At 37.5% G+C, this 27,701-nt stretch overlaps 3 protein-coding genes and 1 non-coding gene across 8 annotated transcripts; 2 read left to right on the forward strand and 2 right to left on the reverse strand.

Annotated features, from left to right (window-relative positions):
• Window positions 1-4,263: 4,263 nt before the first annotated feature.
• On the reverse strand, window positions 4,264-8,969 carry LOC126629153 (probable pectinesterase/pectinesterase inhibitor 34). Its single transcript, XM_050299071.1, has 3 exons — window positions 7,831-8,969; window positions 6,046-6,182; window positions 4,264-5,187 (listed from the first exon to the last, which is right to left on the reverse strand). The coding sequence occupies exons 1-3, from the start codon at window positions 8,835-8,837 to the stop codon at window positions 4,490-4,492; spliced, it is 1,842 nt and encodes a 613-aa protein (XP_050155028.1). The 5' UTR covers window positions 8,838-8,969; the 3' UTR covers window positions 4,264-4,489.
• Window positions 8,970-18,445: 9,476 nt separating this feature from the next.
• On the reverse strand, window positions 18,446-18,518 carry TRNAA-CGC (transfer RNA alanine (anticodon CGC)). The gene has a single exon. It is a non-coding gene; the product is annotated as a tRNA-Ala (tRNA).
• Window positions 18,519-18,567: 49 nt separating this feature from the next.
• Window positions 18,568-22,509, forward strand: LOC126629154 (wax ester synthase/diacylglycerol acyltransferase 11-like). Of its 5 annotated transcripts, none has more exons than XM_050299072.1 (8): window positions 18,568-18,731; window positions 18,910-19,935; window positions 20,204-20,803; window positions 20,984-21,050; window positions 21,269-21,381; window positions 21,496-21,705; window positions 21,816-21,953; window positions 22,108-22,509. In XM_050299072.1, the coding sequence occupies exons 2-8, from the start codon at window positions 19,708-19,710 to the stop codon at window positions 22,273-22,275; spliced, it is 1,524 nt and encodes a 507-aa protein (XP_050155029.1). In that variant the 5' UTR covers window positions 18,568-18,731; window positions 18,910-19,707; the 3' UTR covers window positions 22,276-22,509. The 5 variants fall into 5 exon arrangements, with proteins under 5 accessions (XP_050155029.1, XP_050155031.1, XP_050155032.1 ...); XM_050299074.1 differs by having other exon boundaries at window positions 21,272-21,381; XM_050299075.1 differs by having other exon boundaries at window positions 20,234-20,803.
• A 624-nt stretch (window positions 22,510-23,133) lies between these two features.
• On the forward strand, window positions 23,134-25,567 carry LOC126629157 (protein BOBBER 1-like). Its single transcript, XM_050299079.1, has 6 exons — window positions 23,134-23,649; window positions 23,970-24,142; window positions 24,336-24,384; window positions 24,737-24,903; window positions 25,111-25,194; window positions 25,300-25,567. Exons 1-6 carry the CDS (start codon window positions 23,241-23,243, stop codon window positions 25,336-25,338), a joined length of 921 nt encoding a protein of 306 aa, XP_050155036.1. The 5' UTR covers window positions 23,134-23,240; the 3' UTR covers window positions 25,339-25,567.
• Window positions 25,568-27,701: the final 2,134 nt, after the last annotated feature.

Genomic DNA, 27,701 nt, shown 5'->3' on the forward strand with positions numbered 1-27,701 from the left:
TTTTGCTCTCCTTTTCCTTATGATTCTAACTCCTATTATTCTCTTCCGTCCTCTCTTTTTCTCCTCCTCGATCCTCTCGATACCTCATAATCTTTCTCCCTCGCATCACCATCTGTATCTTCCCTCCTAGCCCTAATTCCTCTATTTTCAGACACTTCTCATTTCCTTTTGGAATTTTTTTTTAGTATTCACTCTGATGATATCTTTCTTTATCAACATCATAACTACTGCTTCTTCTCCTTATCCGCCGCTCCCAGTCTCTACTTCCACCATCATCCCTCTCGTGATCCCTCCGACGACTACTATTCTTTCCACCCATGTCCCTAAGCAGTTCGCAACATGTTCGATTTCAAGAGGTGTGAAATTAACTCAAGAATTTGAGGAATGCGGCACCAAAAACGATTGTTCAAGAAAGAAAAAATGTAATAAAGTAGAAAAGATGTCACTCGTCACATATATATAACACAAACCCTAGGAAAACTTAGTCCCAAGCCACTTGGAAGTCCCAACTAAACTAGGAAACCAAATCCTACTTAGTATTGGTTTGGTACTGATACTTTTATAAAAAGTGGGTATAAAAAAAAACTTGAGCTCAAAAAGGTGTTTAGTAAGCACTTAAAAACAGTTTATTTTCATAGTTTTGAGTGAAAAAAAAACTAAAAACGTGAATCAGCAAAAATGTGCTTATTCTCATAGCACAACAAAAATAGTTTTTTTTTTCAAAGCACAATAATATCAAACTAGCTCTAAGGTATTTGCTTATTGTTATGAGAACAAATTGAATAATCGTACTTGGTATTTTACATGTGCTAGAATAATTTACACTAAATTTATCTAAACTACAGAAAGGGATTCAAATACAAAATGAACGAATGCTCTTAAACAACTGAACTAAAAGCCACTTGCAATCCTACTTGGTACTTACTTTTCGTGCTTTGCCTTTTTAACATCTAAAGATATAAGATTGCCTCGGGTAATAAGATGGCTACTGAAAACAACAATTTAATATTAGTCTAATAGTATTCTTCTTCACGTATAAGTGAGAGGTTTTAGGTTCGAATATCATGAATGTCTAGTTTGCAACCAAGTTAATCTCCAACCCCTTAGTGTATATGTATTGTTGTATCAAAAAAGACAAATTGTGAGAGTAAAATAGTATAAACTGATCTTATAAACTAGTATTTTTAAATAAATATACTTATATGAAAGATAGATTGTTTTAATCAATCATTGAAACACATCAAAGACATACACAATACACGATTTTTTTTTCTTTTTATAAGAATGACAATGTTAGTTGGTTAAATAGTTGTTAGGGGAGCGATGGAGATCAATCATGCACCAGAATGCATAAACATGATTGAAGTCTGTCCAAAATCAATAACGGCGAGAAATGACTAGGGATTATTTAGATAATAATTTTTTCATTTAAAAAAAACAACCTTTTAGGTTTTAAATAGTAATTATATATTATGACATATAAGTCATTTAATATTAAATTATAAATGAAGATAAAACAATCCCATGCACATCCTTATTTATTTATATTCTTTAATCCTTTCTGCTTATAAAAAACATTTAACATACAAAAAATCACTTCCAAAAAACACCACCATTCTTTTTAAGGAAAACTAACGAAAATTCCAAAAAAAAAACTTTAGTTTTAAAGAAAAATGACAAATAAAGGTGTAGTGAATAGTATCAGGAAAAGATTAAAATGTGGTTTTTCATTAAAAATGAATAGTATCATAAGTATTTCGTTAAAGCTTCCTTCTTTTTATTCTCATCGTGCTCCTTTTGTTTATGTGCTTTTGGTTGTAGGAAGCATTTTCTAGACCTTCGAAAACCAGTCCTAAATTGGCTCTTGGAATATCGTCATAGTTGCGTTTCAAATGTTTCGGTAGGTTCAGGGGAGGAGTTGCAGCGAAAGCAATTCGGCCCCTCCATGTGAAAAATCAAACGAAAATACATGACGTTGTGAACCATATCAAAATTTGGGTGGGTAACATCCTTATGGGAAAGAACCATGTGAGCATTTGGTGTTTTGTGGCACAAAAATGTGTAAAAAGTTCAAAAATCGCATTCATCAACTTGACTTGGTCATCTCCCACCACCACCTCCACGACCTGAGCTGGCCATGCCCTTTGCCCTTGGTCTTGGAAATGGAGGGTACCCATCTATCTATCCCTGCCCAACCTTGCCCCCATCTATCTATCCCTGCCCAACCTTCACTTATAGGAGGGACCAAAGAAAGGGGCACTTAGTCTGACCTAAATACAATGACAAAATACTACTTGCAGCAACCCATATCTAATTCACCATAGACATTATTCACTCATTCTCACTTCCTTTGACAAATTATGTGCAAGGAAATGGAAAGATATTATCGGGTTCGGACAACCAGGCCACATGGCCGTTCGGCCAGTACAAAGACGGATGGGGGATGTTTTGTGCCTATATTCACATAGTAGGGTAGTCAATACTTTTGAACTTTTTAGGAAATGGATGTAGATTTGTGGGGTTGTGCCTGTTTATGGGGTCAAATCAATACGTTCTAAGAAGAATTATTTGAATATCAACCTCATCGATATCATCAATTTAATAAGTATCATACCAAATTCCATCAATCGAATCACTTTGAGAAATAAGAGACATCTAAGTCACACATGTAAAGAGATCCATTCATTGATGAGAAAAAGAAAAAACGTGAACGATGATTGGATTGATGATGAAATAGAATCATGGGCAATTCTATTAATAATAAAGAAAGAGAATTCTTGGTTCAGTTCTCCACCTTAACGATAGAGAAAATGATTGAACAAATTCTATTGAGTTTGACTCATAGCAATCATTTATCAAAGAATGATTCTTGTTATCAAATGATTGAACAACTGGGAGCAATTTACTTACAATACTTAGTTGACATTCATAAAAGTATCGAATGGATTATGAGTTCAATACATTGTGTTTAGTAGAAAGATGGATATTCCTGGCTCATTTTCAGATAATCACTTATTCACAAACCTCATGTGGGGCTAATAGTATTCATTTCCCATCTCATTGAAAACCATTTTCGTTCCGCTTATCCCTATCCCTCTCTATGGGTATTCTAGTGACAGGTTCTATAGGAACTGAATGATCCTATTTGGTCATATACCGATCAACAAACTCCCGTGTTTCTTTGATTACAGTATTTCTGAACAAGTTGCTGGCTAACTATTCCAAGGGTTTTCTTGTTGATGATATAACATAATTGGCAGTTGTTGGCCGTGTTAATGAGATAAACTTAACTCCAATAAAATATAATTGTTATAAAAAAGTTTAAACATATAAGATTATACGATTGACTTGAGATACTGCTACAATGACATTTTTATTATATGAAAACCTTTCTTTATGTTAGGGGCGGCCATAATTATAGGTCACCTAATTCAAAAGGCAAAAAAGAAGTTCCACACAAGGCGTTACATGCAAATTTCTCTCATTGTAAAAAGTAACCCCATTTGTGGAGTTGTGGCCTAAGTTTCATGGTATTTCATTTTTGATGAAATGTGTTTTGTAGTTTCAATCTAAGCTGCTTCGAGGAAGGTCAGGTTCCTGGCTCCCAGTACAACTTTTTCTCCAAACCGTGTACGACAGCACCGACACAAACACATCAAATTAAAAGCTAAGCAACTGTATTAAAGTTGGCAACGACTACAAAGACAAGAGTAATTATTTGAAAATGACATTAGTGTCCTCCAGTACTACATTATGTAGATAAGAAAATCAATTCCCTTTTTTTTATTAAAAGGGGAACAACTAGTGACAAATCATGGTTATCCATCTCCTTTGAGTCTGGAGAGGCTATGAGAAATTTCATCCTGCTTGTGACTACAGTCAAGCAGACTCGTGTAGAAAATCAATCCGTTAGACATCTACTAAGGAGTTAACAACATTTTTTTGTCCAAAAAAGCAAAGAGTTAACAAAAATTTTCGTTTAAAGTGTCTATCACTCCAACTCGGTCTTCAAATTTTATCTTTTAATTTTAAATATTAATATTTTGATTTATCTTATGTTGTAGGATTCAAGTTTTATTTCTCGTTCTTTAGCTTTACTTACTAGACAATAACTTTGGATATAATATATTGCGTGACCCAATTTGTTAACTTGAAATAGGAACTGGCCTTATATATTTGCAAGGTCAAATGCTAATTCGTTAATTTGTTTAGCTGCTACCTCCGTTGAATATGCGTTTTTTTACGTGGCATAACAAATATAACTTTACTACCGAAATACTACCTTCCTTATATAAATTGTATATCATCATTTGAGTTAATTGACCAAAGAGAACAATACAACTTATTCACTTATATATTGTTGAAAAAAATATACAACCCAAAAAAAAACAAAAAAAAACAAAAAAAACAACTATATTCTTACAGTTACCAAGGGAATAAGAGCATTTACCCACTAATGCCTTGGACCTAGAATTACAGCCGGTGTAATTTAGACTGATAAACCGGCCAAGAATGCCACCCCAGTGGACGGCAACCATGACGACCCGTATATAAACTGTGCAACAGTGAACTTACCGGCCTCCACCGGAGAGGTAATGACCCGATACCCAGGCCAAGTTACTCGTTGCCCTACCGCCGCGCCAGGGCCAGAGTTCATGTATTCACCATAGTATAGGGTATCTAGGGCGAAATTCCCATTCCACTCAAGCCATCCACGCGGATGAACGTGATCACCAATGAACGATAACATGTAAACTGTCCTAGAGTACATCTTCCACGGACGGCCTAGATAGGTCGGGAAGCTACCCTTTGAACCCTCGAGCTCCGGAGTGGCGAGGATCCGGCAATCATGGATAGAAATGCCCGTGTTCTGATTCGGGTCCTTCCGGTTTTGGGCTGTGATTGTGTTTTTTTGATTGGCCATGGGCTTGCGAGCGTAGAGGCTACACTTTTGGAACACTACAGCCGCATTGCCAAAAATGAAATCCACTGTCCCGTAAATATCCGTTTCACGGACGAATTGGCGATTCGAGTGCACGTAAAATGTGTCTTGGTGTCCGATGATGCTGCAGTGGTAGACCACAGCGTGGTCCGCTCCTATTCGAAGGGCGACGGCTTGGTGCTTGTCCGGTCCCGCGTAGTTCTCGAACGTTATGTCACGTGCAATAAAACCAGCTCCTTGAGCAGCTGTGGACCAACAAGAAATGAATTCAATAAACGCCATTGATAAGTCATCCACATCCAATAATGTGATTTGTGTTGCTTTCAACTATTGTGGGACGGAAAGTTACGATGCTGTTGTCCAATTTCCATTCATGTCTAACTGGAAAAGTGTAGTTAAATGTGATCGGATTAGGTTGGATTGGATTTGATTGGACAAGATTTGGATGGAGGAGAAGATTTTGGATCGGATTACCAAAGAAGGTTGATTTATAGACGAAAAATGAGAACATTCCACTTATAGAACCAGAATAATTTTAACCCTAAATTCCAAAATGTTAAGCTTACAAGGCCTCCAATGGAATAATTTAGATGCCACCTATTTGTACTAAAAAATGGAAGAAAAAGGCTAACATCTTAAACATGAGAGGGTCTTTCATGCAACCTATGCAAAATAAAAAGTCAGTGAATGGTTAACTTATAATAGTCTCGAGGGAAACAGTTTATGTCTACCCATGTTAAAACTTCATTTTCGATTTTTATTTGATTTGTTCAATCAAATTACCAAAACTAAAAATAAATGAGAAGATGGGATAAAAAGAGCAAGTGAAAATCACTTCTCAACCTTCACACAATTGGTAGGTTTTCTCTTCTTGAGCTATTGGGTTACAAAGGTAATTTGGGATTATGAGGTCAGACAAACGTCACCAAGTTGCATCAAACTGAATAGCTTCTGTTAGCATAACCGGCCACGTGTAAGTAGTAACTGATGTCATGCATGGTAGTGAGTGACAGGGCCCACATGTTATTGGTGACCATAAGGAAAAGAGGACAATGATTCGAAAATTACAACGTGAAAAGACAACGGTGTTTGACGGAACTTACCGAAGGTTGCAGTGTGGAATGTGGTCACTTTCTGCGCGACGTTTTTCCCTCCGGTAATTATGGTTTTGCCCTTCCCGTCTCCGATGAACATCAAGTTGGTCTTCTTCCTTGCCACCTTCAAATTACTCTCTTCGTACCTAAAATATGAACAAGAAATCATCCAAAATAATTTACCACAAAAGAATAAAAAGAAAAACAAATCACACAATAAAACCTTACCTGCATCAGAAATGCCACGCATAACAAGTCATCTATTACAATACTTAACTAACTAAAAGTATTGTCATGGCGACATTCGAATGTAAGAGAATATCTCTCGAAACTTGTGCATTCAAGCATTTTGAAGTTTGCAGTGCATGCCAGCAGAGAGTATAATTGACCACACAAGTCAAGTAGTTGTCATATTACATGCAAAAATCCAAAGTCCACTGTACGGTTAATGACCCGGGGTAGAAAACGACGTTTACTATTAAGATTTTTCGGTGTATCCAGACACAATTTAGTATATTAAGTGTTTTAAATCAAATAATTAAATACATAAAAAAAATTTCAACTATTTATATTGTCATGCTTTGTGTATCCGTATTCCTAACGTATTAAATTCTTATTCGTCTATTACATAATCCAAATAATGTATGCATATGTCATGACTAGCGACCATTCTCTACCGACAACCACCACACGACAACATAAAGAAGATAAAATAAAATTTTCAAGTTCCATTGATGGCCATCAAATTAATTTAAGAACATGGCATCACCAGTTCATAGTAAAACAATGGGGTATTTATGTAAAAGTGATGGAGTAAGGGGGAGGATTAATAAGTTCTCTCACATGATTATAGGTCTGTGTGAAAAAAGGGGGCTCACTCAAGTCAATGCTCCAATCGATACGCACAAGGAATTAACACAAAAAGTTAGAGAAAAATCTTTTCACCGGCATAATGTTAACCTAAAGCAACTAACAACGGTGGTCAAAAAGTAACTAAACGAAAGGGAACAACGATAAGGTTGGGAAAATCAATTGTTTGGATCGAATTTTATAAATTATATGACGTAATTGTTAAAAAAAATTATTATTTAAATATTAATTAACGTATTTATTTTTTATTTATGTCACATAACATAATTTACAAATTTAATAAAAGTTATTCTATCTAAGATTGCTAAAAGAAAAAAACAAATGTTTACATGAAATATTTTCCAAAACAACTGCCAAAACCACTTTCAAAACATAATTTTTGTCATAAAATTAATATTATTAAAAAGTACAAAATTGACTGTATTAGTGATGCACTCTCACAAGTCACGAGAGATTTTTCAATGTAATCGGCGCACGAGGTGGTACATCACGTGTTACTACACAAATTGTGAGATATGTGTGTTAAAAAGTTAATAACTTAAAAAATAAAATTTCCTACCACTTACATAAAAACACGTAGTGTACCACTCGTGTTCCCATTACAATAAAAAATTTATCCGCAATTCACAAACAATCAAATTTAAAAATAAAATTTCCTACCACTTACATAAAAACACATAGTGTACCATTTGTGCTCCCGTCACAATAAAAAATTTCTCCGCAACTCACAAACAATCAAATTTAAAAAGCAATATAATTAAGTTCCACCTCATAATTCAGCCATAAAGAAATTCAACTTTAACAGCGATTATGAACAAGTGATTAGTTTAGTGCGTCTCTAAATGATGAATCCAAAAGAAAGTAAAAAGGGTAGGAAAAGATAGTACCAAACTAAACAACTTTATGAGTGAGTAGTGAACTTACCTTCCTGCTTTGACGTAAATAATTGTCCGACGAGAACTAGACTCCGGCGCCTTTTTTATTGCCTCGGCGATCGTCTTGAACGTCCCACTGCCATCTTTCGACACGATAATATCCGCCTGTATCTGCGATCCCGGCACCGACAGCAACCTCCTCTCCCTCCTACCCAACCACCTCGGAAAATCTCGCGAGACATCGGCATTATCCCCCATTATATCGCGCTCCATGTCGGAATTACCCAACAACATCCTCCGCCTGTTCTGTATCGGGACTCCGGAGAAATCGCCGCCCCCGATCGCCGAGTAAATTGCGAGGCAGTTGCTCACGAGTTCCGACAAGTCCTTAAGCCGCTGGTCCATCTCGTTCTTGACGTCGCCGCCATTGATTTGCTCAAAACCCTCCCCGCACGTGTCCTGGTTCGTGAGCGCTGCGCTCAGCCACGTCAGCACGTCCTGTGTGGACGTGGACGCTGCACCAGGGACGACGGAGGTGAGGGCTCGGGAGAGGGCGTCGACGGAGTCGTCGAGGAGCTCGAGGCAGTCATCGTAGGCGGAGCGGGAGTAGGGATCCATCTGGCGGTAGGAGAGGGAGGAGGAGATGTAGAGCGCCTTACTGAGGCGCTGCAGCGTCATGTTGAAGGAAATGTGGACGAGGTCCTGCTCCGACGCGGTGGTGGAGCCGGGGAAGTCGAGTAGGGAGTCGACGCAGAGGGAGGGGAAGCGCGTCTTGGCGCACGCGTCTGAGATGGCCTTCGTGGGCTTGCGGTGGATGGCGGAGGAGGCAGCGGAGTTTGAAGCTTTGGAGCGGCCGGCGACTAGGACGACTGCGGAGACGGCGGACGCGAGTATGAGTGCGACGGAGAGGAGAGAGATTAGGATGAGCTTGTTCTTGCGGCTGCGGCTGGTTGAGGAGGAGGATGACGTGACGGTTTGTGGGAGTGATGGGTTTTCCGCCACGTGGTGCTTGGAGGAGCCTTCCGGCTCCGACGGTTTGAGTCTGCCGTAATCCATATCCTTTTAGTAGAACTGAAACTGGAAAGAACTGAAAGTGGAAAGTTTACGAAGTTGTTAGGACTGATATAGTGAAATTCTCTGAGAGGGAGGGAGGAAATAAGAGAGAAGAAGCGTGGGTGGGGTTTAAAGAGGGGCTGTGTATTTATATATAATTAGGAAATTAACTGATTTTTAAATAAGTTTTAAAATCTTAAATAATATGAATTATGTGGGGACGTAGGAGAATAAAAGAGGTTGTTGTGAGGTCGATGTCGAGGAGGCGATGAGCTGGCTGCTACTTTCATTTCTACACAAACTTACAGCCCAAGAATGACTTACACGACACAAAACGTCGTAATAATACCGTACCCGTGATATGTAAATTGCTCCTCATAACTTATCCGAAGAGAGCCAAAAAAGGTTTCCATTAATTCCTCTTTCCTTTCTATCTTCCTTCTTCTTAGTTTTTATTTTTTACTTAATTTTGGTTTAACTAATATTAATTTCTTTGAATATTGCTTTGAACAAGTGGAGTAGGAGGGGATAGGAAATGTCCTCTGTGTCTGACGTCAAAATCGTCGTTAAAGTTGAGTGCTGTGCGCAGTGCATGCATTTGGCAATTTTGCACGATTCTCTTAGCTCTTACGCTAACTTGCATGCTAAGTAGTGCGTCTTGCTCCTTTTTTTGTTATGTTACATGAATTTTTAATTATACTGGATGTTGGTATTGATTAGTGGATTGTACATTTTTTTCGCTTTTAAGTTTTATCCATTATAGAGTATCCAGTTTCAACAAGAAATATTACTTTTGGATTTTTATCACGGGTCTGTGAAATAGAAAAGCAATTAATTTGGTCTTTGAGCATGGATTTAACAATTAATTTATTGTTAATTTATATGGTGCCATTGATTGGATAAGTGTGACCCACCCGTGTGCCACGTTGACACACTAACATAAAATTTGACGAAAGATAAGGAATGATCAAATTGATTTACCGAACACACTTCAATAATCAAATTGATTGATTTTTTGGACAAAAAAAAATTTGATTGATTTTCTATTTTAGATATCATTTTAATTATAACGTCCAATTTGAGAGGTCAACCATGATAAAAACCCTATGACTTTTATCCAGGGATTCTTGCTAGCGAAATAAAATTTTCACTCAAAAGTTTTAGAGTACATCAATAATTATTTATATTGGATATTGTAATAATTAGGGGTTTAAGAAATGTTAAAACTTATGTTTTAATCCGTTTGAACAAAAGAATCACCTTTCTGGGCATTTAGCTGGCTGTATAAAGTTTTCACTTTTCCTACGTTTGATAAATTATAAGCTATTTTTATCTGGTAATTAAACTTTGTCTATGTATATTTTAAAAGTTTCAGAAGAGTGCTAGGTAGTTTTGTTAAAACAAATATGCATTGTAAGAGGCAGAGTTAGTCAAAGGTCCCCAAAGTTTAGCAGGGATTCATTAATACAGAGTTGGGCAGTGAATTTAAGCTAAATTTTGTAACAGGTCAGCTCTTTTGAAGCCCTAGTCGTTAGACAAATAAGAAATTAATTATAATTAAATTTTCATACAAAGAATGTAATTCTATATATTGTATTCTCATATCTATGAAATTATCCATTCAGCCAAAAAAAAAATTTCTACATGGTATCAAAGCAGGGTTTGGTGGTCGGACTAAGAAAAATTGCTATAGTTTTTGGATGAAATATGACAAATTTTAGCACCTTAAACTCGACACCATCTGTAAAGTTAAGTTGTTACCTTGCTTAAAACAAAGTCTTACTCTTGAAGTAAGCTGTCACCTCTTGATCACTAACAAATCCACAGCTGAAGTAACCTTCCACCATTTGCTTAATGAAAGTTGTCTCCTTTCTATTGACAGCTTTTGCTTCTCTCAGCCCATTTTCACTTATTTCATAACCAGAACTAAGAGGTTAAAGTTTGAGAGAGAGATCTAAGCTAAGAAATACCTGGAGTAAGTGATAGTTGTTGGATTTCATAGTTTAGAACATAGTGAATCATGTAAGTTTCTTGTGCTGTTTGTCGAAATATGAAATATGAACTAAACTAGGGCTTTCCAAGCAGTGGATTCATGACCATGCAAGCTGCGTATAAATTTTGCCATAATTTATTTTGTTCCAATATAGATAATGATATGCATGTGGTCAAATATCACAGTGAATTTAATGTTGGGTGTCCACTCATGCGGGCTAGATTCAAAACTCCCCCTCTTTTAAATTAAAATAATAAAATTATATATATATATATAGATCGATGTGATGCTTCCACAACAAATTGATCTTCTTCTACTTATACATTCTTGGTCTTAATAACAATTTGAATAGGACTGATATGTACTTTTTGAGGATTTGAGATAAGTCAAAAATCAGACGAAACACGATGATGATGCTTACAAGTTAAAACCTCATCATCTCCGCGACGTACGTTCTCTTACATTCGGCAAACCATGTCTGCATCCAAATAGTCCACAAATTGACCACCAAATACTGATGAGGACTACTGGTGTTTAGCCGTTTAGGGGTTTTTCATTTGGTCCGATTTACAGTAGGGTTGCTTCCTTATTACCAATATATAACCAAGGATTTAATATCGCCGATATTTTCGTTTTTTTGAGTTACCGATATTTTAACAAGTATCTAATGAGTTTTCGTCAAAATATCGCAATATTATCGATAATATCGTGATATTAACCACCATATTGAGTCCTTAATGCCTTAACCACCATATCACTTATGTTGTTGTGATAATATGCTACTATATTTATATATATTGTTTTGTTTTGAATTCTTTTTACAAGAAACAAATTTGCACATATTCCAAATTTTTTGTGGTATTATATTTTAAATTGTGTCAATTAATTACTTAGTCAATGGCATGTGGTTTTTAATTTTTCTATTTTTTATTTGGTCACTTACATGGTAGGGCTGGAAAAAATTCCCGAAAATCCCAAACCAAACCGAAAAAGTCCCAAACCCAAACCGAAAAATCCCAAACCAAAACCATCCTGAAGTTCGGGAATCCCATCCCGAAAAATACCGAAATTTTCGATATGGGATTGGTTTCCAAATCCCATTTGTTTGGTAATCCCGAAAAATACCGAAGTATTCGGTTTCCTATTGACTTTTGGGTTTTGGTTCTTGAAAACCATTGCCATGGTTGCTGACTACTCTTCACAATACACTTACTCTACAAATAGAGATGATGAAGATAGTGAAAATTTTGAATCTCATAGGAACTCTATGTGGTACTAAGTCACTCATGTATCTTACCATGCAATGTATAAAGTGTAAAATATTGTACTAATTCATTATATATAAATGATTATGGTGTGTTTAAACTTCTTTCATTAATTAATACATATTTTCTACATTCACAATGTTTGCCAGCTCGCTATATTATCAACTTAAATCAGTTAAATCCATAATGTAATGCATTTCCTTCCAATTTTTTGTGATAAACTAATAGATAATTGACTAAATAAACATCCTGCAAAGTTTCAATAAAAATTTCCAAGTTTTTCTTACAATTTCCGTGGTTTCCATGTAATTTTTATCGATATCGATATTATCCCGATATTTCCATCGATATTTCCGTGTTTTCGGACTACCGATATTTCCGATATTACCGATATTTTCTTCCTTGTATATAACTATATATGTATAAACAAATACGATGATAACATGCATGTAATGATTTTTGGTACAACTTAGATGCATTTACAGTTATCGATCCAACCAAAGTTGATATCTTACATTGCATATACAACTTGTTTATGAGCTGGTGTTCAATTAATATTTTGTGGACTTGGCGTTTAATAGAGCAAATTAACTTGTTTATGAGTCGTACGACGTCACACAGGCATTGACACGAGAACGTTAAGTGCTAATTAACGATATAATGTCATACTTTTAAGTTTTTATTTGTATGATTATGGCTTGTTAGCATGTGAGACCTCTATAGCGGTATGCTCATGGTGACATCAATGAGACAAAAATGGGGCCGCTGAGATTTCGCCGACGGAGCATCTGACAGTATAAAAATGTGAGTCGATCAATTTTCTTTCTCTAGTACATGCAAAGACTAAAACCTCTCAAGTCAAGTACAAGTTTGACTTTTCATTCTGTATACGAAAGAGGAGCTTCTTGTGTTCTTGCAGTTTGCATGTTACGTGACTCCCGATTTGCAGATCACTGTAACTTTCTATGTCTCTATATGCATTATCACATGCCTTTTAAGGGAAGGAAAAAAAATATTAGTTGGGATTTGTTTTTGACCATCAAATGAAATGTGAACAATTTGTTTTTTTTTTTTTTTGGAAACAAGGGGTGCTTCTAATTTATTTTATAAATCTGGATTCATAGATAATTTTTACAAAAATTCAATTCATCTGAAATTATTTATCCATTCAATTATCACGATGAAATTTCAATTAGATGCCTCAAATATTTCCAATTTAACTAACATTTTGTAAGGATGATCTATGAGGTGCAACTTAAAAAATAGACGGTTCGAATCATTGAAATTTAATGTGGAGTGAGCCCCACAACTAGTCTCATTTTTTTTTTTCAAAAAATGAGGATCGTTCCCTTGAAGGCTCCTTACATTATGATATTTGATCTGCACGCTCATTACGTTAATGGACGTGATGTAATTTTTGTATTATCATCACTTTATATTGTTTGATTATACAAATTCACTCTAAATCGGTTTTTTTTATCACCTGGAATAATGCACCAAATTAGCACTGTTATATGTGTTTGTATTGATGAATAAAATATCATTCTATCATTTCTCGTAAAAAATAAAATAAAAATCATATTCTCCTTTATTTGGTTGCCTACAAACTAGTTACTCACATAAAAATATATCGATGAAAAGTAGCATATGCTCTGAAGCACAATAAAAGTTTCAAGTAAATGTATATACAAAAAGTAAAACAAATGGCATACTTAAAAGGAGATTTTATCTCAAAATTGTATTAAATTTACAGTACAAAGAGTAGTATTTATCGATGAACAATTATTTTGATTTAAATACGTCGTCTACTTAATTAGTTGTACATGAAATCTAAGAATAATGATTTGGTTGTCTAATAAATCCAATAGGGATCCAGAGAAAAGGAAAGATTTGACCAAATTGCTAAAATTTGAGGAGATCTAGTGATCTAGTGGTCTAGGGGTCACACCAAGCTAACAAAGCAAGAGATTGAAAGCATGCAGCTGCCATGCAACTGCATGTGCCTAATTCTATGATGGTAGGGGACAAAGGGCCTCTTGCTCGTTTCCTAATATCACATGATTTGTTTATAATTAACATTTTTCTAGATATACATTTAGCATTATTTGGAGCCATGCACTGATTAATGCTACAGCTTCTCTAAGGAATGCTTGACAAAAACTATTAATCTGATGCAAAAATTCGCCACTGTATACGCCTAGATTCCATGCATGGTTCGTGTGCTTCTGCCAAAAACCCTAATTGCCACCCTTTTCTTTTCATTTTAATTATTTTAGTAAGAAAAATATTGTAACCATAAAAGAAGATAAACGCGATCGAGTCATCAAAATAAGAAATTTTTTTTTTAACAATTTAAGTAACTTAATACAGATCTTACTGATGATATGAGTTCATTCCACAAAATTCTCTCATGATCTGAGTCGTTTATTTTTAAATATTATTGTGAGCATTTTATATTTGTCAACAACACTGTATTCCTTTATTGATCAGATTAGTTAGATAACTAGTTAACGGTGGACACTTTTATACATAAATTAGTGTTTCATATATAGTTAGGTTTTCTTTAAAGAGCATCGGCATGGACATGGTAGAGCTGTGCACATGCTTCCCTAATTAAAACAGCAGTACGATCCGTTATAGACAATCATACATGTATAATTTAGTTTTTAAATTGTAAACTCATATATTACATATATATATATATATATATATATATATAAAGGAACCGGATCCCCTCCTGAGCATAGGGTGGGGATCCTCCGAGAGCTATATGGGCCATTGAAATTTGATCTAACGACTATAAATAGGGGGCCGGGCCCTCTAAAAGTTATAATTATTATAGCCGTTGAATCAAATTTCAATGTCTCAAATGATCCAGTCAAGAGGATCTCCACCCTATGCTCAGGAGGGGATCCTATTCCATATATAAATTTGACACACACACGCATATCTATAGACGTGTATATATAAATATTTAAGTAAGTGAATATGTAAATATCTTTAATTAAGTATAGTGGTCAATTAATGGGAAAGAGATTCTCTCCGTATCTCTTCCACCAAGGTTACCAGATCAAATGATCCGAACCTTTGAAATTTCATCAAACGGTTAAAAATTATTATAGCTTTTAAGAGATTAAAACAGATGAGCCATTTGATGAAATTTCAAAAGTTCGAATCATTTGATCCGATAACTTTGGTGGAAGAGATCCGGAAAGAATCTTTTTCCCAATTAATAGAGCGTTCGTGTTTCGATCATTCTAATGAGAATGATTTGACAATGTATCAGTAGCCATCCACAAATATTATTAAACCAGAAATATATATAATTATTTCGCGTTGGTTTTGTGGGGATACAATTTGACTATGAAGTGTGAACCAAACCAAAGGGCATCGAAATTATAGCTTTAGTTAATTTTAAAGATTTTTAGGGCTAGTTTGAGTTTACTAAAAATTTTCTAAAAGCAGCTTCTTAAAAAGTTAGAGTTAAAATTGTGTTAGGTAAATAAAAATAATAATTTTTTTCTTCGAAATCATGGATCTAAAACAGTAGAAAGTAGAAACCGCTCTACCCATGCTTCTTAAAAGCGTTTTTATCATAAAAGGCAGGTGAACGGTAACAATTAATAAAACTTTCAGTGAGAACCTTACCCAGTCTTTTTCTCCAAAACCTAATACTTCTGCTGTAACGAAGAAGCATTTTGAAAAAACGTACAGCGGTAAGAATAAAACTAGTACAAGGTAGTTACATTGCTTTGAATACCATGGATGGATTGATGCTACACCAAGACTTGCTCAGCTTTTAACATGTAAGACATTCCTCCCCGCATACAAATTTAATTATGTTTTGACGTGTGTGCAAGCTTTTTCGCTTGTATTTCCATGAGTTAATGGTATACATATGTTTTAAACTGAAATTTTATACAATCAGTCAGGATGGTGAGGACCCAGTTACTTTGTTAAGCTCTAGAAGTAAGATTTTGATTGGTTTTGATATTATATTGCTTTGAATACCATGGATGGATTGATGCTACACCAAGACTTGCTCAGCTTTTAATATGTACGACATTCCTCCCCGCATACAAATTTAATTATGTTTTGACGTGTGTGCAAGCATTTTCGCTTGTATTTCCATGAGTTAATGGTTTATACATATGTTTTAAACTGAAATTTTATACAATCAGTCAGGATGGTGAGGACCCAATTACTTTGTTAAGCTCTAGAAGTAAGATTTTGATTGGTTTTGATATTATACTGTAAGAGCAGAAACGACATGACTTCCCCTACTTTTGCTGGTTTTAAATAATTGGATGTTGCTTCCCATTTTGTCCAGATTCATTAAGTGAAATCACATCAATTCAATTAGTAGCAAAGGGAAAGGGACACTCTTGCTAGGTTTTTGTGCGAATTAAAAGACCTAGATTTTACTAGGAAACTCAATTTCCCAAATAACAGAAAGTGGAAACTGCACAACACGATTCGAGCAGATGTGGTTTCAAATGAACTTATAACACAGTGCCACGCTTACTAAAAATCAAATTGGTCGATGTACACGTAGGGAATTTCACAAGAGAAAAATTGATAGAAAACAACTTCCACCCCTTGTTTTCCCTTTTGGCTAGATAGGTATATCACTGATCAGTCACAGGCTGAATTAACTTCCATATAACTATAAAAAGGATTAGTCTAATAAGTATAAGATAATCAAAGATTTGGATGCGTTCCTTTTGCCACCTCTCGTGCTTGTCACACCCACATATATATAAATAATGGAGTAGGATTCTCTCTCCTCTAAATCCTTCTTCTCTTCACTCATCTCTTATTTAAACGGTCACGATTAAGCCACTTAGTATCAGGAGTTGACTTCTTTATACAGAGAATAAAAAAGAGGAAAGTGAGAAAGGAAGAGATCCGAGGGGACTAGAGAGGAGGAGATTTAGATGGAAGATAATCTTTTTCCATAAATAATTGGCCAAGTTGGCTTTTTTTTTTCTTTTTTTCTTTTTTATTTCGAGTACTTTTGGTCTGAGGACACCTCAAATTTAATCCAAGTTAACCACTTCGAAGTTTGTACATTTTTTTTAACGTTGGGATACAACCGTTATCATCACTTGAAAAATAATAAAAAGATAATTTATTGTCAATAAAAGATAATTTATTGTCAATAATATTGTGTGCAAATAGAAACAGGGAGATGGTACGTATTAGTACCAAGTTTTAATTAGTTAGTTAGAACTATTCAGACTTGACAAAACTCATTGGATACAATTGTAGGACACCTGTCCACTATGTTGATTGAGAGATATCAATATCAAAGACGTTGATAAATGGCTATGATTTCATAAAACAAAACTAAGAGGGGTTCAATGTTGGTGATAAGAGGCCATATAAACCATGTTATATGGTCGTCATTTATGCGTTTAGTCATCCTCGGTGGCCAAACCTTTGCCAATCAAATGTGAGAGATTTTTCAATGCCGGGAACACAATCGAGACCAGGTGTCATAATACAAATGGTTGGATACTTAAAAAAGAAATTTCTTGATCATTTATATTATGATACTTGGTATACCAAGCTATATTCCAGACACACTAAAAATTCGATGCGAGAGAGAATAGGAGAAAAAGACGAGGTAATGCATGGGCCATGCATGTTGAATTAATGGTATAGTGGAAGTTTGACGTGCAATACTCGGACCACATTGTGTGACAATATTACTTATCAAACAAACACATATATTATTGTACTTATTGGCCTCCTTTTATTTTCATTACAGACAAGATAATTTAGATAACATGTTCTTGTATAATCTTAAACATAATGTTGGTGGACACCAATGTGTGATCGCTACTTTTACATAGTTCACATAAAAAAGTGTTCTTTTATTTTTATTTTTGTTTTTTATTAACAAGGAATATGATATTTGAATTTGAGACATTACGTAACATTATTAAGACAAACATCAGCAGAAAATGAATTGAGAGGTATGTGTGGAAAGTGAGTAATTAGAAGATGACATTTATCTGCCAATAATTAAGAAAATTGAGAAGAGAAGAAAGAAGCATCTTAATGTGGAGCGAAATATGGCATGGTACATTAAATGTATACAAATGGTTGACACTCGAATAATTAAACTTCTCCTTAATATATATCATGACATTTACTGTATTGAACCGTATTCCAGACACGACAAATTTCTTCTTAATGTGAACCAGCCCACAAAGGATGTCAGAGGGCCGAGCCCAGATTGATTAAAAAAACAAATATATATATATATTATGGGCTCAGAAAGCCCCAAACTCAGAAAGAAGAGAGTGCCGAGCCCAGATTGATAAAAAATAAAAAATACAAAACGATGGAGGTGCGGGGAATCGAACCCCGTGCCTCTCGCATGCGAAGCGAGCGCTCTACCATATGAGCTACACCCCCGAATGATAATGCGTTAGTAACAGGCATAGTTAAAGATTTTGACAATCAAGTTTCCCTGAGCCAAGTATTTTTTGATAAGCAAAACTGACAGCTGTATTTTTGAGCGTGAAACGCGCAGGCGGTGGGACGACTTCCATATTTCAAATTTGTCCCCTTTATCAGACAACCAGACGAATTGGAGTTTCATCAGATTGGGGAGTTCGGAGGTCAAAGGTATTATGTTCTTAGATTTCTAGTCCTCGTGTTTTTTCCTTTCAAAATTTTCATCCTTCAATTTTGCATGGCTTCAAATAAGTATAAAAATCGACCAGAAATTGATCCAATTTGATAAGTTTTTAGCTTCGTCTTAGCAAACTCCGTAATTTTTGTGAGTTTGGATCCAAATATGCAGGAACTGTCTGTTGGTTTTGATCCAAAAAGCTTGTAGTTTGAAGTGTTTTGTCCCAGTACAGATATCAGGCCTTATTTCGTGAAAAATTCTTTGGTCGGACAGATGATCACGTCACTCATCCGACCCCACACACAGACTCTTACCGCCGGTGAGACGGGAAGAGGGTTGTGTGAGAGGAGTCTTGATTTTCGTGTAAATGATCAGACGGATGACGTGGTCCACTAAACAACTTAAAATATTTTTTCCAATTTCACGAAGGGAATTCCATGCTTGATAGAGTTCGGGAGATTTTCGAACAAGAAAGCAAGGTAGTTAGTGCTCATGACGTCAGTCTCTGCCGAATACAAGCCATGCAAAGTTCTTTACGTCTTTGTAAGAAAAAATGTGACTTTTACGGTTTTACCAGAGTTTGCTGCTCTTGATCATGACGAGACCAGGTACAAGAGAAGGTAAGAATTTCCACTTCAGGTTTTCAGGACCACAAATTTGCAGCGTCGCTTCAACGAACAGATTCAGAATTGTTTTCCCCATCTGGGCACGAGGGAAATTTCGCTAGTAATGCCTGACTAGGACGACTCTCACACCAGCTGAAATCGAGTAGGTCAGATGGGATCAAAATACGTTTTTCTCGTTTGACTACAACCTTGCATTTGTAGAAAATTTCAGATCTGCACAGTGCCTACGTACCTCATGAGGTGCTGATTGCATGGTTAAAGCCACATGAGTACAAGTAGCAGAAGATTGTTTCACAAAAAAACACCAAGGCTTGTGGAATAGTGAGAGAACAGACACAAGGATATGGAGCCAGAGGCAACTATGGAAGCTACCTGCAGCACTCATGAGGAGTCAAGCACAAAAGAAGATCACCATCGTCTGATTCTAAGTCCGGCGTCACGCTTGTTCCATTCCCCGCGGTTCAACTGTTACATCGTTATTATCATGGGATTCAAGACGAGGATCGATTCAAACATTGTCAAAAATGGTTTGAAAGTCTTGCACAATCATCCTCGCTTCTCTTGCAGGCTGGTAAAATCAAACATTTCCATTCCGTACTGCTTGTTTGTTTGCTTGTTTGTTCCTTTCTGCATACGAAAATTACTTTAGGAGAGGACTCGCGAACAAGTGGGACGTCATTGTGGCAGTATTCTAACCTAATCAAGCACTTTCACGTGTTTAAACTGTGTGACATTGTTTGATTTGGTCTGGGATAACGCCACGGTTGTGTTCCATTTGTAAGTTCTTGATTGTTTCAACTTCCCCCTCAGCTGCAGCATGCTAATAACGCTATATACAGTTGATGATTTACAGTTTTCTCTTGTATAAGGATGACAGAGGCGGAAAGAAGAGATGGATTCAAGTTTCGGTAAATCAAGAAGACCATGTTTTTGTTCCAACCTTGAATTCAAAAATAGAACATCCGGAGGAATTTGTAGAAAACTACATTTCCAACCTTACTGCATCACCACTTGACCTTTCCAAGCCGTTGTGGGAGGTACATCTCCTCAACGTCAAAACCTCGAACGCAGAAGGGCTTGCAGTGATCCGGATGCACCACTCTATGGGAGATGGCGCATCTCTCATGTCCCTTTTGCTAGCATGTACTAGAAAAACATCCGACCCAAATGCACTGCCTAGTGTTCCCACCCAGAAACGGGCGGATTCCTCAAGTGATCTGGGCTGGTTCTGGCGTTTCATCTTGGCTATTTGGTATGGTATCACACTGATAGCGAACACTTTGGTCGATATAATGTTGTTTATAGCAACACTTCTATTTTTGAACGACGCAGAAACTCCTATCAAAGGTTCATCTGATGTTCATCTAACCACCAAACGCTTCTTGCATCGGACTGTTAGTATGAATCACATAAAGCAAGTGAAGAATGCGATGGGCACGGTATGTTGATAAGTTCATGAATAATGCGTATACGGGCATGCGTGCACGCACGCTTGTTTCGGAAAAGCTTTTAAAAACTAAAAATTGAAGCAGTGTATTAGTTTCATTGATACTTTTTTTTTTTTTTGAAAGTATGTAGTGTTACATTTAGTTTTTTTCTGACATTGGAACATTAACCAGACTGTCAATGATGTTGTATTGGGAGTGACACAAGCGGGTCTCTCGCGCTATTTGAATCGCAGATACGGTGAGTTTCCTTGGAATTGAATCATTAACATTGTCTTGTTAGTTGAGTTATTGAGCAGATAATACCAGTAACATTGTTCTGTTAATTGAGTCATTAATACTTTTCTTCGTTTTTTGTTGCTAAGTTTCCGTTGTTTTCAATTGTAAAGCGTCTTCGAAATGTTTAGAGAAGTTGTAAACTCACACATAAAGTTTTCATAGTAACATTGTTGTGTTTAGCAGGCCAAAATGACAAAGATGTCGGAACAAAGCAGGAAGGGAGCAATCTTCCGAAAAATATGCACGTCAGAGCTAACATTCTCGTTAATTTAAGACCAACTGTTGGGATCCAGGTGATTAGCATATATACCATTCAGCAGTTGTTCAGGAATTTTTTCGCCACGAAAGATGCTTGGTTGGCCTAGCTCACATATACTGTTTTGTTTCTAATGTTAATTGCATAACAGGATCTGGCTGATATGATGGCTAAGAAGTCCAAGGTCAGGTGGGGTAATTGTATAGGTTATATCCTTATCCCCTTCACCATTGCTCTACAAGATGACCCGTTGGATTATGTTCGCGGAGCCAAAGCTGTCATTGATCGGAAAAAACACTCCCTCGAAGCTTTCTTCACATACCTGACTGCCAATCTCTTAATCAAAATAATAGGAGCTAAGGTACCAATAATTCCCTCCATTTCATCTAACATATTTTCGATTCGAAAGAGCAAAAACCAGAATAGTTTCTAAGAATGTCCATATATATGTGTGTGTATGTGCGCGCGCAGGCAGCCGGAGTTTTAGCACACAGAATTATTTCTCATTCTACATTCTCCTTCTCAAACTTGGTTGGTCCCCAGGAAGAAATTAGTTTTTACGGCCATCAAATAACTTTCATGTCTCCTCACGTTTACGGGCATCCTCACGTAAGTTCTCTTATAATTCATGCACATAATTCTCCTTGACCACGAACTTGCCTCCGAAATCCACCAATTTAACTGCAGTCGAAGGGGAAAAAACCACAAACAACTGGTTCCGTTTCGGATTTGTTTATGTTCAGTGTTGCTCATTATGCTGCAGGCATTGCATATGCATTGGCAAAGCTACGCGGATGAAATGACAGTTTGCTTAACTGTTGATCCGAATGTAATACCTGATCCTGAGAAGTTGTTGGACGATTTAGAGGAATCGCTTAAACTCATTAGTCACGCTGTCATGGAAAGAGGGCTCGCCGTGGACGTTGTCTAGCGCGAAAGGTGGCGTGCAGTTTGTCTTTTTTTAGTTAGTTCATTTGAGCAGCCATTCTCGTGTTGGGGAGAATCGTTGATTTGCTTAGAATACCGTCACTGTAACATCCCAGTTGCTCGAAAATGTTCATCTCCTTTTGTTGCATGCTTTGGCTGGATGTAGTAAAGGGAGAGCTTTGATCTGTTACATGTAAAACCATTACACAGTGAAATGAAACCTGAATTTCTTCCCTTTGCATATTAGATACTAGGGATGGGCATGGACCAGACCGGGCCAAAATTGAATGGACCAGACCCGTTTGAAAATAAAATCGGACGGGCTGGGCGGGGTAATAGAAAAATGAATGTTGGAATCAAGAAGGGTGAGAGCAAAAGTCAGTCAGTTTGGGAGAGAGAGATTGAGAGGAAGGAGAGTTACTGAGTCTAAGAATCGATGAAGAAGATTGGGATTCTAGAGGGAGGACTGAGGAGATTCAATCTGGGTTTGGAAGAGAGAGATCGAAAAGGAGAAACCAAGAAACCAAGAAAGGGAAACTATGTGTGAGAAGAATTGAATGGTTGTGTATACAGTTCAGGCCAGAGACCCATGTATTCAGAAATTTGGAGCCGCCCCACCCTGCTCGGTTTTGTGTATCAAAATCAAACACATAGGTCCCGGCCCGAACGCGCCCAGAACCGCTAAGACCTGCCCCGACCCACGGTTCCAGAGCCCAAAACAATGGTTTTAGGACTCGGATCAAATGAATTCGTCAGGGGCATTATCGTCTAATCACATCGGTTCCCAATAGAAGTTGGACTTAGTGAAGACCACGACCTTCTGGAATGCTCATCTCACCGACTGTAGCACGCAGTATATATACACTCTCACTCCATCGTCCTCCCAAAACGCAAAAGCTTAAACCCTACACGCACCCGACCCTCGAAATCGAAAGACTCCGCTCAAATTCCCAAACTTTTATCGAATCCATGGCGATAATCTCCGACATCCAGGAGGAACAGAGCTCGCCCGAGACGAAGCCTTCGCAGGCGGCGGCGGCGGCGTCGTCGTCGTCGTCGAAAGCGGCGACCTTTACCGCGAAGTTGGATCGCTCGAACCCTCTAGGGTTAGTGGAGAAGGTGTTGGAATTTCTTGCTCAGGAGAGCGATTTCTTCAAGAAGGAGACGGCGGAGAGGGAGGTCGCATCGATCGCGCGCGCCTTGAGGGAGAAGGAGAGGAAGAAGGAGGAGGAGGAGAGGAAGAAGAGGAGGCAGGCGGAGGAAGAGAGGAAGAAGAAGGCGGAGGCGGAGAAGAAGTCGAGCGAGGAGCCGAAGGCGGAAGTTAAAAAGGAGGAAACTGTGGAGGAGGGTAAGAAAGAGGAGGAGAGTAGCTTGAGAGGTACCAAATCTTTTTTCTTTGCTTTAAATTTGATTAGAGTTCCACTTTCTTTTAGGGTTTAGTATTGATATATCTGAAATTTTAATTCTTTTATACATAAATTAAAAGGGGCGACCCCAAGCTAGTTTCAGGGACGTCTATCGTTCGCAGTCTTATCCTTGCTTTGAATGGAATAATGTGTCTTTGTTCTGTGAAACATAAAAAGTTTGAATCTTTCAACCAATTTGATATGATTGTTCGCCAATGCCTGTTGGGATACCAGTGTTTTGGATGTGTGTAAATTCTTGTTTTTCCTATGTAACACCAAGCGATTTGAACAGTTCCGAACAAAGGGAATGGACTGGATTTGGAGAAATACTCGTGGACGCAGAGCCTACAGGAGGTTAATGTTGTTATTCCCGTGCCGACTGGAACTAAATCTAGGTTCGTTGTGTGTGAGATCAAGAAGAATCATCTGAAGTTTGGACTGAAGGGGCAGCCTCCGATCGTCGATGTAAGTCTTCTTTTGGATGGTTATTGACTTTCTAAATTAATGTCTATGAAACAGATTCCTAAAAAAAAAAAAACAATTAGATTTAGTAGGAAGATGGTTGTTCATCTGACTAATTTGAGACAACGGATGATTATCTGGTATATTCCGTTTAGGTTATATTTCCATCGACTAATGTAAGCCCTAATACTTGCAGGGTGAACTTTTTCAAGCTATCAAGCCTGATGATTGTTACTGGAGCATAGGTATGTCAATTAACACAGTTCAACTTATTACTTATCATTTTGCTTATGTACAATGGAGTATAACACAGCATTGAAAAATGTTTCACTTTTCTAAATAGAAATTAGAGTCATAAGTACTTGGTGAATTGATCACATGGTGCCCTGCTCTTTACTCTTAAAACAAATTTTAAACACGTCGGATTGCTTTGCAGGGTTCCGTGGTTATGAGTTTCACTCGATTTCTACACTTGGTTTTTTAGGACGTAGTGTCTTTTAAATGCGTGTATCATGTTTCTCTGATTTTCCTAATTGTAATCCATGGGTTTTTGAGCACATGAGCTATTTGAATGCATAATATCCATGCTAATTCCAGAGGACCAGAGTGCCGTCTCAATTCTACTGACCAAGCACAATCAAATGGAGTGGTGGAAAAGTCTGGTGAAAGGTGATCCTGAGATCGACACTCAAAAGGTTGAGCCTGAGCCCAGCAAACTGTCTGACCTGGATTCTGAAACACGCCAGACTGTTGAAAAGATGATGGTAATTCTCCCACTTCTGCTTTTTTTCTCTCTGCATTTTGTTTTTCGCTGCTGGTAGTTATTAACCGATGAGCATCTGTGAAAGGCATTTTACTTGCTGTTTGGTCCACCATGAGTTTATATGTTCACCATTCATGTTCACGTTGCTGCCTATTTGTACGTTTTGTTTCTTCATGGTTACTAAGAGGTGTATGTTTTGATTTTACAGTTTGACCAGAGACAGAAGCAGATGGGGCTCCCCACTAGCGAGGAGATGCAAAAACAGGAAATCTTAAAGAAGTTCATGTCCGAGGTAATTTCTTGAGGCTCGTCTACGCTACTCATTCAATCAAGAAGGTTCCCTTTTGCAACTGGTATGCAAATTTGCTTACACTGTTTATATATCGTTCTGTTGCAGCATCCGGAGATGGACTTCTCAAGGGCCAAGATACAGTAAATCTGAGTTGTTCAGTTCGCAGACAGACTAATAACTTTTGAGTTTGATTAGCAGAGAGAGAGGAAAAAGAACTTTTTCGTTCAGCTACTGCTTAATGTTGTTTTAGAAAACAAATTGATGTCATCGGTGTGTGATCTTTTTACGGGTGTTTAGGGTGTCTAAACTGGCTCGAACGCTGTTAATATTGTGGGATTTGGTTCATTTCTGGATAATAGTTTGATTAGCATAACTTCTTGGCTTCCCTGCACATTTTATCGTTCGAGTTTGATTGGTTGCTTGAGGCGATTTCTTAACATTGTTTTGGCAACAAGAGTCTGGGTTACCTGTGCAGTTGCCCTCTGCCTTTTTCTTGTTTGCATCTCTTGCCCAGAAATAAGGCCTTTCAGGTGCATTTTGGGTCCCAACCACAAACAATGAGGCTAAATACTCTTTTGGGTCCATCCTATTGGAGGTAACTTGAAACACCATTAATGGTATTGTTTTACTTGTAAATAAGAGGTTTTATGTTTTATTTTCGTCAAATGCGAATTTGAATCATATTATTGCGAGATCACTACAAGGCTTAGCTCATTCCTCCACCTTTTAGTGTAGACAATATCATTTAGTTTATAAAAAAAAAAAAAAAAGGCTATTTGCAAAAGGTTTGTAGGTCAAAAGTGGCTTATGTTGTAGGATGTGATGTCGTTTTGCGGTTGTATGTTTTTTATTTTTGTTAAACGATATATTTTATTTTATTAGATGTTAGATTAGTATCGACAAGATTTAAATTCATGTCGTGAAGCAAAGACTTCACATTTTTATTACCATTGTGATAGAGGGTCTTTTGCGGCTGTATTTCAATCCGAATTGTAAGTTCTCACATGATTGTGGTTGCTTAATATTATTACAATAGTGTTCACTTAATTGTCTCTTCGTCGTATGCATGTCTTGTGACTTGGGGACTCAGATCCTCTCCTAAGCTGTTGCCAATGGGGCCTAGGGTTCAATTGATCCCAGCCCTTCAAATTCATCATGCGGCCAAGAATGGCCAAGCAGCTTTCAAATTTTTTTCATGCAACCCAAGGCAATTTTTTTTGCCTTCCCTACAATTCCCGCTCCCCTAACAAATCAGCTACACACAGGACTCTAATCCCATCTCTCATCACCGGAAACCCACCATAATTCGCCGGATAATTTAGTCAAACCCGCATGGCCGGATTTGCATGCTCCAACTCCCAATCCCGTCAACGAAGATCTCTCTCACAAGGCTATTCCCACACCCAAAGATCTCAGCTTTCGCTTATCTTCTTCCACCTCTCTCTCTCTCTCTTCCCGTTTCTCTCTATTTCCAACCCTCTCTCCTTTTTTGCCGCAGGATGAATTTAAAGGGCTGGGATCAATTGATCCTTAGGCCCCGTTGGCAACGGCTCAGGAGAGGATCTGAGTCCATGACTTGGTGCATTTTTTGCAGTGATACCCGACCTAATTGTGCCATTTGGCATTTAAGACTTTGAGACGTGCATGCCTTAAAGTTTAGGGAGGGAATCTTTTCTGCAACGCTCTGCCATTTGGCATTAAATGTTGAGAGTTGTACCACATTGGTGTGGAACAATATTTTCTATATGCTTATATGATCTTGAGTTACTTTCTATATTGTCAATTGGTTTTATGGTAGAACCTCAATTTCATCATGGTATCAGAGCGGGTTGTTCTCGTGTGACGCCAAACGGCCACACGCGCTCCACGTCACTTAGTTGTTGTCCATGTGTAGGCTTGAAAATCCACCACACATGCGGGGGCGTGTTGAGAGTTGTACCACATTGATGAGGGACAAGGTTTAATATGTGCTTATATAATCTTGAGTTACTCTCTATATTGCCAATTAGTTTTATGATAGAATCTTAACAATGATGGTTTAGGGAGGCAAGCTTACGCGTTATCTATGGACACCTCGAATTATTATGCATTTTAACTTTTTAATGCAACGAGAAGCAAATAAATTGTGCGGTTGTAGGTAAGCGAGCGAGGAACGTGTCGAAATTGTTCGACTTTGTCCCACGCTCGAGCATCCTTTTGACTTTAAATGTACCAGAGGCCACCACAAACTGCCACGTGCCCATAAATGCCACTTGGGTCACTGTCGGCTGTCCCTTTCCATTAAAAGGTTGTGGGATCCCCCACAAATTGTCCTGTTGTGAGGGAGGGAGGGAAGAAGGGAGGGAGGTCACGTAACACTATAGGCCCTAGAAAAGGACCCCCTTGTTTTATACTCTATTCATCCCTTTTTGGTTTGGGAGGGAGAGAAGGGACTCGCTCACTCGGGAGGACTTTGTTTGTTCCCCGCTACCGCAATCACATTTCGCATGGTCCTCTGTGTCCTTTGT

The sequence above is a fragment of the Malus sylvestris genome, chromosome 7 (genome assembly GCF_916048215.2).
Source record: "Malus sylvestris chromosome 7, drMalSylv7.2, whole genome shotgun sequence".
In the NCBI taxonomy this organism is placed as follows: Eukaryota; Viridiplantae; Streptophyta; class Magnoliopsida; order Rosales; family Rosaceae; genus Malus; species Malus sylvestris.

Coding starts and splice junctions, on each gene's coding strand:
- LOC126629153 (XM_050299071.1), bottom strand. CDS start 8,837: ATGGATTACGGCAGACTCAAACCGTCGGAGCCGGAAGGCTCCTCCAAG. Junction 6,183..7,830: donor ATTTACGTCAAAGCAGGAAG/GTAAGTTCACTA, acceptor TTCATATTTTAG/GTACGAAGAGAGTAATTTGA. Junction 5,188..6,045: donor ATTCCACACTGCAACCTTCG/GTAAGTTCCGTC, acceptor GTTGGTCCACAG/CTGCTCAAGGAGCTGGTTTT.
- LOC126629154 (XM_050299072.1), top strand. CDS start 19,708: ATGGAGCCAGAGGCAACTATGGAAGCTACCTGCAGCACTCATGAGGAG. Junction 21,382..21,495: donor GACCAACTGTTGGGATCCAG/GTGATTAGCATA, acceptor ATTGCATAACAG/GATCTGGCTGATATGATGGC. Junction 21,954..22,107: donor ACGTTTACGGGCATCCTCAC/GTAAGTTCTCTT, acceptor ATTATGCTGCAG/GCATTGCATATGCATTGGCA.
- LOC126629157 (XM_050299079.1), top strand. CDS start 23,241: ATGGCGATAATCTCCGACATCCAGGAGGAACAGAGCTCGCCCGAGACG. Junction 24,143..24,335: donor GGCAGCCTCCGATCGTCGAT/GTAAGTCTTCTT, acceptor TAATACTTGCAG/GGTGAACTTTTTCAAGCTAT. Junction 25,195..25,299: donor TAAAGAAGTTCATGTCCGAG/GTAATTTCTTGA, acceptor GTTCTGTTGCAG/CATCCGGAGATGGACTTCTC.